This window comes from Halichoerus grypus, chromosome 5 (assembly GCF_964656455.1).
Source record: "Halichoerus grypus chromosome 5, mHalGry1.hap1.1, whole genome shotgun sequence".
Classification (NCBI taxonomy): domain Eukaryota; kingdom Metazoa; phylum Chordata; class Mammalia; order Carnivora; family Phocidae; genus Halichoerus; species Halichoerus grypus.
The window spans coordinates 83,594,701-83,607,364 of NC_135716.1; the positions used below are offsets into that span (position 1 = coordinate 83,594,701).

Genomic DNA, 12,664 nt, shown 5'->3' on the forward strand with positions numbered 1-12,664 from the left:
CATTTCTACAAAATTGAAACCACACACACTATAATATTGAACATATCAGGATTACCAGCATGGAATAAAACATGAAGGAATATATTAAAATTTTGGCTTAAACCAGGTTGATTGTAATCATTAAATTAACATTTGGGAGCAAAGAAAGGAAGTTGGGGTTAGGAGTATGGGTTCCAAGAATGAGAGGCTAGAGTACTGACTGATAGATAGTGGTAGGAATTTACCCTCTACCCCATTTCTAAGCAGCCCTATTCCAAGCTGGGAGCAGCTGCTCTGAGCCCCATGGAAGGAGGCAGGAAGGAGCTGCCAGTCACCACCTGTCACAGGACCTCGTGGGTGGCAGGAGGCAGTCCCCTCGTGCCCAGGTCCTGTCTCACGGGCTGAGGGCCGAGCCCAAAGCCGGGATAAAAGGGCTTCAGAGTCAGAGCACCTCCATACACTCCTCTCCTGAGGTGCTGACAGACCCAGTGCTGCCTGTGCACCGGTAAGTGTCCCCTGGGACTGAGAGCAGAGCCTTCCACGGAGGGAGCTCAAAGCAGAGCAGGAGGTGGGGGGTGGGGGGCAGAGCCTTTGCAGTGCGTGTGTGTGTGTGTGTGTGTGTGTGTGTGTGTGTGTGTGTGTGTATGGTGGGTGGCAGTGAGAAGAAGATGAGGTTGGGTTCACATTAGCAAAGAACAAGTCGCAGGGACACTGAGGGAGGGGCAAGGAGCTAGGAAGGCTGGGAACATGAGTAGAAGGAACTGTGTGAGTGTGACAGTACACTAGAAAAAACAAACTGATCTGTAGTTGTTGGTCTCTGGTTGGAAGGATTTGCAACACTGACCACCATACCAACCTATAACTGTTGTCAAAAGGGAGGTTTATCTTTGAAAGCATAACTGTCCCTCCAGGGAAAAGTAAAGATGGGAACAGTGACACTCAGCCAGCAGAGAGGAAATCACAACTGACTGACTTATTTTAAGCACTCAGACAAAAGGCCTTCAGAGTTGAGTAGGAACAACTCAGATCTTGATGCTGAGGTGTTAGTTTGAGGGGAGCGTCTGCAAGATGCCAGGGCAGCGGGGCCCAGTCAGGGGCCTGGTGCAAGTCCCAGCTTACAGTAGATGATCTTTTCCCTCAGCTCATTCTTCCAGCCAATCTGCAATGTCCTTTGCGGGTGTGAACTTCTATGTCCCTACAGGACAAGGATATCTAGAAAGTTCTGCAAGAGGGAATGACTGTTTTCCCTAAAGAAACGATTTCATTTCTAAACTGTCACCTAGATTTACTATTTCCGTGATTTTTGCTGTAGAATATCTCCTCTAGATGTTTGATTTTGAGCACTTTTTCTTAACATATTTTGGCTTCAGTTCTCTAATTATGTAACAGATGAAGCACTTCAGAGATGATGTGAGAGCATTTGGGGAACTATTAGAAATAATGAAAGTTTCTCTGTTGAATTATCAAGGACTCCATTTAAACAGTTCATGAAATAAAGGCACTAGAAATGATGTTGAGGACAGGAAGGGGTGGGGCAGGGGGGCTCTGGGTCCTGGGTCTGACTCGCTGTGTGACTCTCCCTCAGCTCCTGACCCCGCCAGCCGAGATGTCCTGGCAGCAGAACCAGCAGCAGTGCCAGCCCCCTCCCAAGTGCCCCGCGCCCAAGTGCCCCCCAAAGTGCCCCCCCAAGTGCCCCCCAAACTGCCCCCCCAAGTGCCCCCCAGTCTCTCCCTGCTGCGGCTCCAGCTCTGGGGGCGGCGGCTGCTGTAGCTCTGGGGGCGGCGGCTGCTGTAGCTCCGGGGGCGGCGGCTGCTGCCTGAGCCACCACAGGCGACGCAGTTGCCACCGTCACAGACACCAGAGCCCTGGCTGCTGCAGCCAGCCCTCGGGGGGCTCCAGCTGCTGTGGAGGGGGCAGCGGTCAGTCGTCTGGAGGCTGCTGCTGAAGTGGACCCTGAGCCAAGGAGCGCAGGCTTGGGGACAGCGAGTGGCCAAAGCCTTCCTCCTGTTCCTGCTCCCCCTGCTGGGCCTGCCCAAGGGGCTGAGGGGTCTGAGTGCAACCTTGAGCTCCGGCCCAGAGGATCCCTGTGCCCTGGTGCCCAGAAGCCACAACCGCTCCCCCAAACCCATTTACTCACCTCCTCCCCCATATGTGTGGCTGCCCTGGGAACCCAAAGCACAGACCCTACGTCCTTCAGGAGCTTACCTTGTTGTAAACCCAGCCTGATGTGAAACAATAAAACTAGAAATCTTCATGCCCTCTTGCCTTGATTGTTGTTTTCTTTTTATTCCTACATTACCTTTTTATACTCTGTCCTCAACTCCTGCTTCCCCTGAGGCCTCAGTGTCTACAGAACTTACTCAGATTTGCCACTTGCACCACTAATGTCCTTAAGAGCAAAACAAATTTTTATTGGTTCAGAATCCAATCCAGGAACCAACACTGGCTTTTTGTCTTCTATGATTTGAAGATTTTTAAACAGTTGTTGGTTTTTGTAGAATGCCTGTCAATTTAGGTTTGTTTGATGTTTCTGCCTGACTAGGTTCAGTGATGCATTTTTGCAAGGAGTGTCCTTCTGAGAGCCGATACCATGCCTCACATGATATCTAGTTGTCTCATCCCTGGAGTCCTGAAAATTGGAATAGAGACATTTGGGAACTTCCTGATAAAGTTGAGACATTGAATTTCTAAATTCCATGCCACCAGGTTGTGTCTTTTGCCAGTAGAAGCAGCCTTTTCATCCCCCTCTGAGGAGGTTAACCATGCATTTCCTGAGGAAGCTGAAAGGCCTCCTGGAAGTGGTTGCCTTGCAGTGCACCGTTGGTTCTCTTCAGAACCCATCCCACCATCTCTCTTTGCTTCTAGACATGCACCTCGACTCAAGTCCCAGTAGGCCCCAAAAGGTGATGTAGAAAGTGTGACCCATAAACAGGTACACTGCACTCCAAAAGAACTACATGATTCTTTCTAATTTATACAGATATAAACCCAGGGAATATGTGTGGGATGGATATTAAGGGTACGAGATAATTGTGGAAGGGACATAAAGTTGGATCAGGCCGAACTTATTCATGCAAGTCTGCTTGGACGGGGCTCTAACAGTTTGTTGGGTTGGTTGGCTGAAACATGGACCAAAAGGTGGCTGACACTAAATGAAAATGAGATGCCAGGACTTCCTTAGTAAATTATAGAGGAAGGGGTCCAAAGGCTTATTGGAATGTTAGAGTGGAGTTATCAGTTGACATCTGCTCATCTCCTCTGGAAGGGCCCAGAGGACTTATCTTTCAGGGCTATGAGAAATAAACTTGTGAGGAGACCACAGCATCCTTGAAGAGCTATGTGATTGGTCTTCTCTGTAGGTTAGAAATTACAGTGGAATCTGATGCCACTGAATTGGGAAACCTAAATGCAATAAGGATAATTGGATACCATTGGCAGCACTCAGGCACCAAAGGCAAAGTGGGTGTGGTTACTATCGTGGACAGCAGAGTCAAAGCAGTAATCGGAACATCCTGACTCACAGAGAGCTGTGGCTCTGGCTAGTTCATCATGGTGGTTTGGAAGTGAAATTGATGGGGAGTCTACTACATTCTTACTTTATATGTATAAGAGGAAAAATTCTAAGTGAACAAACCTCTGAACCACAAAAAGAGAGAATAATGCTCCCTCAATCAATTCCCAACTCTGAGCTGGTTTGTAGACACGGAACCCCTCGAATGAAGGGGAGGATGGGTCCTCTGGAGGAAGAACTCTTGAACTCCGCCAAAGAGTTATACTATTAATCTTTCCCCCAGCCTTCCCCAAAGGAACTTACGGCGCTTTACCAGGGTAATTGTGCACTGGGGAAAAGAAAATAATCAGACTTTGGGGCTAACGGACACTGGCTCTGGATTGACGCTAATTCCAGGAGACTCAAAACATCACTTTGGTCCACTTTGGTCCCTATTTGGTAGGATAGGAGCTTATGGAGGTCGGGTGATCAATGGAGTTTTAGCTCAGTTTTTTCATCTCACCGTAGGCCCAGTGGGTCCTGAACCCACCCTGTGGTTGTTTCCCTGGTTCCAGAATGTATGATTGGAACAGACATACACAACAACTGGCAGAATCCCCACTTTGGTTCTCTGATCGGTAGAGTGAGGGCTCTTATGATGGGGAGGTCAAGTAGGAGCCATTAGAACTATCTCCACCTAGGAAAATAATAAATCAAAAGCAACACCACATCCCTGAAGGCATTGCAGAGATTAGTGATACCATGAATGATCTGAAGGATGCAGGGGTGGTGATTCTCACCACATCCCTATTTAACTTGCCTATTTGGTTTGTGCAGAAAACAGATGGGTCTTGGAGAATGACACTGGGTTATTGTAAGCTGAAGCCAGTGGTGAGTCCCCTTGTAGCTGCTGTACCAGATGTGGTTTTGTTACTTGAGCAAGTTAGCACATCCCCTGGTAACTGGCATGCAGCTAGTGATCTGGAAAATGTTCTTCTTCTTCTTCTTTTTTTTTTTTTTTTTTTTTGCCTTCATATCTGTCAGTAAAGACCACCAGAAGCAGTTTATTTTCAGTTGGAAAGGCCAGCAATATACCTTTACTGTCCTTCCTCAGGAGTAGGACAATTCTGCTACTCTATGTCGTAATTTAGTTCTCAGCAATCCTGATTGTCCTTCCCTTCGACAAGTCATCACACTGGTCCATTTTGTCAATGATATTATGCTGATAGTACCTAACAAGTAAGAAGTAGCAGCTACTCTAGACTTACTGGCAAGACATTTGTGTGTCAGACGGTAGGAAATAACTCTGACAAAAACTCAGGGGCCTTCTACCTTGGTGGAATTTCTAGGGGTCCAGTGGTACAGGGCATGTTGAGATATGCCTTCTAAAGTGAAACAGAAGTAGTTGCATCTGGCCCCTCCTACAATAAAAAATGAGGCACAACACCTAGTGTGCCTCTTTGGATTTTGGAAGTAACATATTTTTCATTTGGGTGTGCTACGCTAGCCCATTAACTGAGTAACCCCAAACCTGCTAGTTTTGAACGGGGTCCAGAATAGGAGAAGGCACCAGGAGACAGAATGATTCCATTGAACTGGAAGTTAAGACTGCCACTTGGCTACTTTGGCCTCCTCAGGACTCTGAATCAACAGGCGAAGAAGGTAGCTACTGAGCTCAGTGGGGCGATTGATCCTGATTACCACTGAGAAATTAAACTGCTACTCACAGCGGAGGTAAAGAAGAGTACGTGTGGAATACAAGGGGTCCCTTAGGGTGACTCTTAGTTCTGCCACGCCCTTCGATTAAAGTCCACGGGAAACTCGAAGAACCCAATTCAGACAGGACGATTCATGGCCCACACCCTTCAGGAATGAATATTGGGTCACCTCACCAGCTAAAAGGCCCAGACCCTTCAGGAATGAATATTGGGTCACCATGGCCAGAACTATGGGCATTTCTTACTATGAGCATGTTTACTTCCTTACTTTGTTATGAGTGTGTGTGTGGGGGTGTGTGTGTGTGTGTGTGTGTGTGTGTGTGTGTGTGTGAAGTACCTTTGGTTTCCTCCCATTCTATCACATAACATAAGATGTATTGACTGATATAGTTCAGTATTGTTCAACATTACATAATAAAAGTTAAGTTAAGGATATCAAGGAGAAGAGTCAACATCATTGAAGGACTTTACATCCTTTTCTGGAGAAAGGGTTTTTGCATTATCTGCTAGACAGAGCCTAACTGCATCATGTTAGCTGGCAGTATGGCCTTGTCATTGTCTTTATTTGGCGGTTAAATATTGTTTAAGGAGATGTGTATGGGTGCCAAGTTGACAAGGGGTGAACTGTGATGGTTAATTTTATGTGTGAACTTGGCTAGGCCATGGCACCCAGATTTTAAATCAAACACTCAACGTAGATGTTGGTGTGAAGGTATTCTTTTTTTTTTTTAGATGTGATTCACATTTAAATCAGTTGACTTTGAGTAAAACAGATTACCCTCCATAATGTGGATGGACCTCAACCAGTCAGTGGAAAGAATTAGGAAAAAAGACTGAGGGCTGCCCAAGAAGAAGGAATTCTGCCTGCAGGCTGCCTTCAGACTGGCGGCTGTACCATCAACACTCCCGGGTTCTCTAGCCTGCCAGCCTGCTCTGCAGTTCTCAAACTTGCCAGCTCCCGCAGCTGTGTGGGCCAGTCCCTTAAAATAAATCTCTCTGTATATAGGGACACATCTTACTGGTTCTGTTTCTCTGGAAAACCCGGACTAACACAACGTGTGTGGATATGTGTGGGTATGAGGGAAATAATGAGGTGGGGAGAGGGAGGGATTAGGAAAGGGTTCTTTGTGTCCTTTACTCATTTCATTGTGTATGTGTATTTACTTTTGAATTTGTAATATGTATTTATATATTAGGGCTATCAACTTCTTACCAGGCATATGTGTTATATTGTTCTGTAGTTATTTGTCCTTTTACCTTATATATGATACTTTATGCTGTATAAAACTTATATTTTTTCTGGACTTTAATTAATCAACTCTTTTCTTTATATATTATGGGGTTTGTGCCATTATTATTGCACCTTCCCCCATCAATAAGTAAGCAACAATCATCTATATTTTCTATTGATTTTAGAATGTTGATTTCAGAGATGAAGGAAACTATAATTTGTTAAGTGCTCATTTGTAGCTCAGAAGGGAGCTGAGTGGGAAGGCACAGAGGAAAATTAATTCAGTCTGAATTGCTTCCCATATGATCTCAGCAGTGCCCCCTCCAGCTCCCTGAGAGATGAGAGAATGACCACGTAAGAGACAGGACCCCTTGGGTGAATAGGCCACCTCAGAAGGCCTCCAGTAGTCAAACATGTCTACTGAATGGTCCCAAAGCCACTGGTAGCGAATATCCAAAGCCAAAGTGTCAGTCCAAGTGATATGGTTGCAACCACGTGGCTGACTCATCACTAAGGCCAAGCAGGTGGATAATTTGAGTGCCGCCCTGCCTGGAGGCAGAGGCATGGACCAGATGGACTCCTTACCCCATCATTCTAAGAATCAGGAGCTGAGCTCCCATGTGAGCCAAGGCATGAATATCCTGGCCACTCCCCCATAAGTAAGCCCACTGGAACAACTTGAACAAATGTCATGGTCAGGTGAGACAGTGGCTGACTTCTGAAGAGGGGTGTGGCCATCACACCTCACTGGGCCTGTCTTGGAGTGTGGTCTCTCATGAGGGTGACCGGAGTCACAGGGAACAGCTGTTCGCAAACTGCCAAGTCAGTGCTAATGCTAATGAAAGGGTTTTTAAAAGTCTATTAACCACCCATGCATGCATAAGCGTGTACTAGCTGCTGAAGGGGAGTGAGAAATATGAGGCACAGTTGTGTTGTTAAAGGGTTTATTAAAATCTCCTTTGTAAGATAATGTTACGTAAAGGATACTGAGCAAGTGGGACTTGGACGGCATTGTCTCAGAAAGGAAAATATCATGGAATAAAGCATAGGAGTGGGGAAGGGAGAGACATGTAGCCAATGTGCCAGTTCTTCTTGGGACGCCAACAGAGAAACTGGAATAGTTGCACAGAGTCATACTGCACAGAGCCTTGACTGTCTCTAAAAAATGCCGGCCTTGATCCTGAACACACTGGAGCCCTGGACGAGGCTTCCTTAAGGTCAGGGGTAATGATTTCTGGAGTGGGAGATGGTGGAGAGAAACATGTGTGCACCCCAGTGAAGAGCAGCATTAAGGAGAAACCATTACAGATGAGAGGCTGTGGGGCACCGGGGAAGGCCACGTACTTTGAGATATCTGATGGTGAGAGTAACAGACAAGGTGGACTCTTTCTCCCTCTCTGTCTTTCTCTCTCTCTCTCTACTTATATCTGTATCTGTGTCTGTGTCTACATCTACATCCATATCTGTATCTGTGCTTATATCTACATCTCTATCTATGTCTACATAATATATATAATTATCCACATATGTAATACACACACAGATATATCAGTTAAACAGTCTAACATATCCACAGTCATGTGCACATGTACATTTCACCAGCTATTGGTTCTCCTGGCCCGTTATGACCCAGCTATGGATATTTTTGAGTCATGTGGGGCTCATCTCAGGCTCTGGAGAATTATTTTGGACACTTCTGGGGGGAGGACTTTCTTCTCATAATTCCTCAGGTCTAATTTGTCTTTATCTAATTAATTTGCTTATTTTTTAAATATGTTGCCCTCCAGACATGGAAGGAACACCTGCTATATGCCAAATTGACATTTGTCTTTATCTTACTCTCCTAAAAATATTTCCAAAAATCCCTTCAAAGAACCTCGTGTCCACGTAGAAGCAAAGCAGCGATGCTGGAGGTTCCTACTGAATCCCAAGCCCTCCTGTTCTATGACGTCTTCCCGCCTCCTCAGCCCCAGGGGCTCCTGCCCTTGCGGTCCTCCCCACAGACACCCACACCCCAGCCTAGAACCCTCTCGCTGTCTCTTCCCCTTCCTGCTTTCTCATCCACGGGCTCACCCTCCCCCTGCCTGGAAGACCCCTGGAAAACAGATTCTCATTGTCCCATGCAAGGCAGCGCGGCTTTTCTCTCTGGCTCCTCCACAGGGATATCGTTATATGAAAACGTATGAAAGACCTCCGTGGAAAAAAATGGTCATTTTAAAAGTCAGATGCAGCTCACCTGGAAAATAGCTGTGATCTGAAAACAATCCATTCCTTTTTAATTATCGATGGATAGATAGCTCACATCTGAGGGTCCACTGGGTTTCCCTTCCATGACGCTACGGACCCCCGTGACACCATTGAGAGTCATTTTTACCGCCTGTTTTAAAGTTGAGGAAACCGAGAATGAGAAAAGTTAGGTGATTTTCACAAGATCACATGGCTAACAAGTGGCAGGCCCAGGATTCTGTCCCAGGTGGATCTCACTCACTTCTAATCCAGACGTTTAACCATGATGGCGCGGACGTGCATGTACACGCATACACATGCACACACCTGTGCGCGCGCGCACACACACACACACACACACACACGCGCGCGCGCGCGCGCGCGATCTGCCAGGGTGGCGGGGACACAAGCAGAGACACGTAGAGGTTTCTGGGGGTCTTCTTCCAGAGCAGGCTGTCAAGGCATTAGGACAGGAGGGGCTGGGGGGCCAGGCTCCAAGAAGGATGTGTGAGGGACAGGCAGCTGTAAGGAGAATGAAGTGGCACTGATGGTGGCAATGTCTGGGCCCTGCGGGGAGGCAGGGAGCAGCTGCCAGGCACCACCTGTCACAGGACCATGTGGGTGGCAGGAGGTGGTCCCTGCACGCCCAGGTCCTGTCTCACAAGCTGGGAGCTGAGCCCAAGACTGGGATAAGAGGACCCCCTTGAATCTGTCCACTATGAGATCCAAGAAAATCTCTCCTATCTCCATAAACAATTAACCACAAACCGTTAACGTCTTTTTCAGAATGCACACTATTATGGGAGGCATTCCAAAATCCTACTATGAAACATGAATCTATGTTCTATCTGAAGTTTAAGCATTTGTCACCTACCTTAGAAATATTCTGAAACGGATGGACATTATTTCTGAACTTTGATTATGCCTCTCCCTATATTGCATGCCATGCTGTTGCCCTGTCATGATGGGGCAGCTCAAACCCCACCTGCTGTTTTATGTGTCATGTGACATATCACTCCAATGAAGTTATAATAAGTTCCTTAACATTCTGGCTTGGATCTTATATTTGTTACCTCCATTGGTTCATACAGGGCTATGCACAGAGTGAGCAGTTAATGATCTTAAAATCCTATTACTAGCATTAGCATTGATTTTTCAAGTGACAAATACCTAATCCTGATGAATAAGCTCATTCCTATAGGATACCACTCTCTGAAACAGGCTCAGTGGGGTGGGTTGGCCACATTTTCCTGAGAGATTTGTTCTCCTGCTCAGTGTTGGGGTGGTCATCAAGAGGATGTAGCTGCTGTTTGACCCATGAGCTGGATGGACCCTGGCAATTGAAGACTTCTCACCCCTTCCCCATCCTTGGGATGTGGGTTCTGCTTACCTTCCCCAGAGGCTGCCCTAAGGACACCGCCTTGAGATGGTGATGTGGTGTTGAGACCATCTGGGCATTACATGTGACTGAGCCCAGTTAAATCCTCGGCATAATTTTTTAAGATTTGAAGGAGGAGGTGTGGAGATCTACCTGTCTTGCAGCTACCCAGTGCAAGCCTCCTGAGTAAGTTTCCTTGTTCATCAAACCTGCTTCCTACCAACCTGAGGCCTTCTTTGCTCTCTCCCTGTTCTCTGCCAATAGGAGCCACTTTTGGTTTACAGCAGGGAAGTTCCTAAGCAGCTTGGAGCCAACATTCAGGCTGTTCCAAAGACTTGGTAATGGGGAAGTGGTCAAGACATGGATTCCTGCTCCTGATTTGTGGGATGATGGGGTTGAAATGCCATCTGATCCATGCCTCTGCCTCTATGCAGGGCAATGCCCAAACTGTCAATTGACCTGACTTAGATGTAGGCAGTGAGTCAGCAGCATAGTTGTATCATGAAGACAGGATTTTAAGCCTTGGCTAAAATTCTCATGGCTTTACTAACAGTCCAATATATAAACATTTTGACCATCAAAGCATTGGCTTTCTGAGGTTTCCCATTTGTCAAGGTGTCTGTTGCACCCTCTTCTTTTTGTCAAGCCGAGTACCATGCACAGGTTACCAATCCCAGGGGAGCACTCTAAACACTTCTGCCCACTGCATCTCAGTATCAGAGTTGCCAAGGAAAATACAGTACAGTCAAGCACTAGATGGAAAAACACTTCACTCACATAGAGAAGAGACAGATCAAGACTGGCTTCCACAGTGGGCATTGATCCCCCATGGCCAGAGGCCACCCCTCTCAGGTGGCAGTGGAGGAACCTTGCCCTTCCTCCAAGGCAGAGATGCTACAGTGAGGGTGGCTAGATGCCAGCCTCTTTATCTCTTGGTGAGGAAGTGTTCCAGGCCCAAGGCCCATTCTATGCTGTTGAGAGGGGGTCAAAAGACTGTACCCACAAAACTTCTTTTCCCAGCACCTTTAGTTGTTAACTTTTCATTATCTCCCGGAATGAAGGAAGCATTGCTGAGATCTAACCAGAAACAATGCAGACTGAGAAACTGGTTTTTCTCTGTGCTCCGGAGCCAGCACCAAGCAAATCTGCAATCTTTGCTTTTTTTCTCCATCTCTACAAACCCTTTAAATCATATTAAATTAAATTATATATGTTGAAGCAATATTCTTAGAGTCTAGGTAAAAATTCAGTTACTATTTTAAATAGCATCTTTTTTTAAAGTTACATTTTCTGAGTCTTGCTACTAATTTTTTTATATTTACCTCATATTTGTCTCAACTGCGCTGGGCTCTCCCATTACTTCTGAATTATTGCAGTGGACATTCTTATGCATCTTTTCTTTCATTTTATTTTTTTAACTCATTTGCCTCAATGTCATAACAATGTTTATGTTATGTTATGAATGGTACATTCATTTTAAGCTTAATTCATCTTCCCCAATAAATATTTGTTGAATGAATTAATGAATCATCCAAATCTTTATGCTAATTTGCATTCTCAGGAACAAAGCATAAGTGACCATTTGCATATCACCTGGTGAGTTTTGTACCAACAACAAGTTTTGTGAGCTAATTTTTGAAAGGTATTATAAATCTGAAAGCTCCTTCCTAAAAAACGAATTCTGTTTCTTCTGTATGAGCGAGGTAGAATTGTTTTTCCAAATTAATTTCAGTGGTAACTACAAGTATTTATTATTTTTCTTTCTTATCTTTCTTTTTTTTTTTGAGATTTTATTTATTTCAGAGAGAGAGAGAGAGAGAGAGCACGAGCAGGGGAAAGGGCATAGGGAGAGGGAGAAGCAGACTCCCCACTGAGCAGGGAACTCAACACAGGGCTCTATCCCAGGGTCCTGGGATCACGACCTGAGCCGAAGGCAGACGCTTAACCAACTGAGTCACCCGGGTGCCCTTCTTTCTCTTTTTTTTAGAACCCATCATTCATGGCTTTTCCCAATCTTTTGTAAGAATGTTTACTTGTTTACTCTTAATTTATATGAACCCTATATTTATTAGAGATTTTAGTCCTATAACTGTCATTTGTAATCTATTTTCCCAAGATAAACCTTATTTGTTTAGAGCAGTTTTAGATTCATAGAAAAACTGGGAGGAAGGTACAGAGATTTCCCATATACCCCCTATGCCCATCTATGCGTAGCTTCCCCACTATCAACATCCCCCACAAGAGTGGTACATTTGTTACAATCCATGAACCTATATCGACACATCGTCATCCAAAGTCCATAGTTCACATTGCTGTTTACTCTTGTAATACACTCTATAGGTTTGGACAAATGCATAATGACATGTATCCATAATTATGGTATTATATGGAGTACTTTCACTGCCCTAAAAATCCTCGGTGTTCTGCCTACTCTTACCTTCCCTATCCTATCCTTAAACAACACCCTGATCTTAAAAGATTAAAAAAAACACTGACCTTTCACTGTCTCCACAGTTTTGTCTTTTCCATATGTCATATAGCTGGAGTCATACAGCATATAGCATTTTCAGATTGGCTTCTTTTATTTAGTAATATGTATTTATAGTTCCCCCATATCTTTTCATTGCTTGATAACTAATTTC

The 12,664-nt window shown here is 45.3% G+C and overlaps 1 protein-coding gene across 1 annotated transcript; it reads left to right on the forward strand.

Moving 5' to 3' along the window:
- Positions 1 to 332: 332 nt before the first annotated feature.
- Positions 333 to 2,237, forward strand: LOC144381747 (late cornified envelope protein 1B-like). The gene is made up of 2 exons (XM_078071692.1): positions 333 to 484; positions 1,565 to 2,237. Exon 2 carries the CDS (start codon positions 1,586 to 1,588, stop codon positions 1,922 to 1,924), a length of 339 nt encoding a protein of 112 aa, XP_077927818.1. The 5' UTR covers positions 333 to 484; positions 1,565 to 1,585; the 3' UTR covers positions 1,925 to 2,237.
- The last annotated feature ends 10,427 nt before the right edge of the window (positions 2,238 to 12,664 follow it).

Excerpts from the sequence above, each read along its gene's own strand:
- LOC144381747 (XM_078071692.1), top strand. The coding sequence starts at position 1,586 with ATGTCCTGGCAGCAGAACCAGCAGCAGTGCCAGCCCCCTCCCAAGTGC.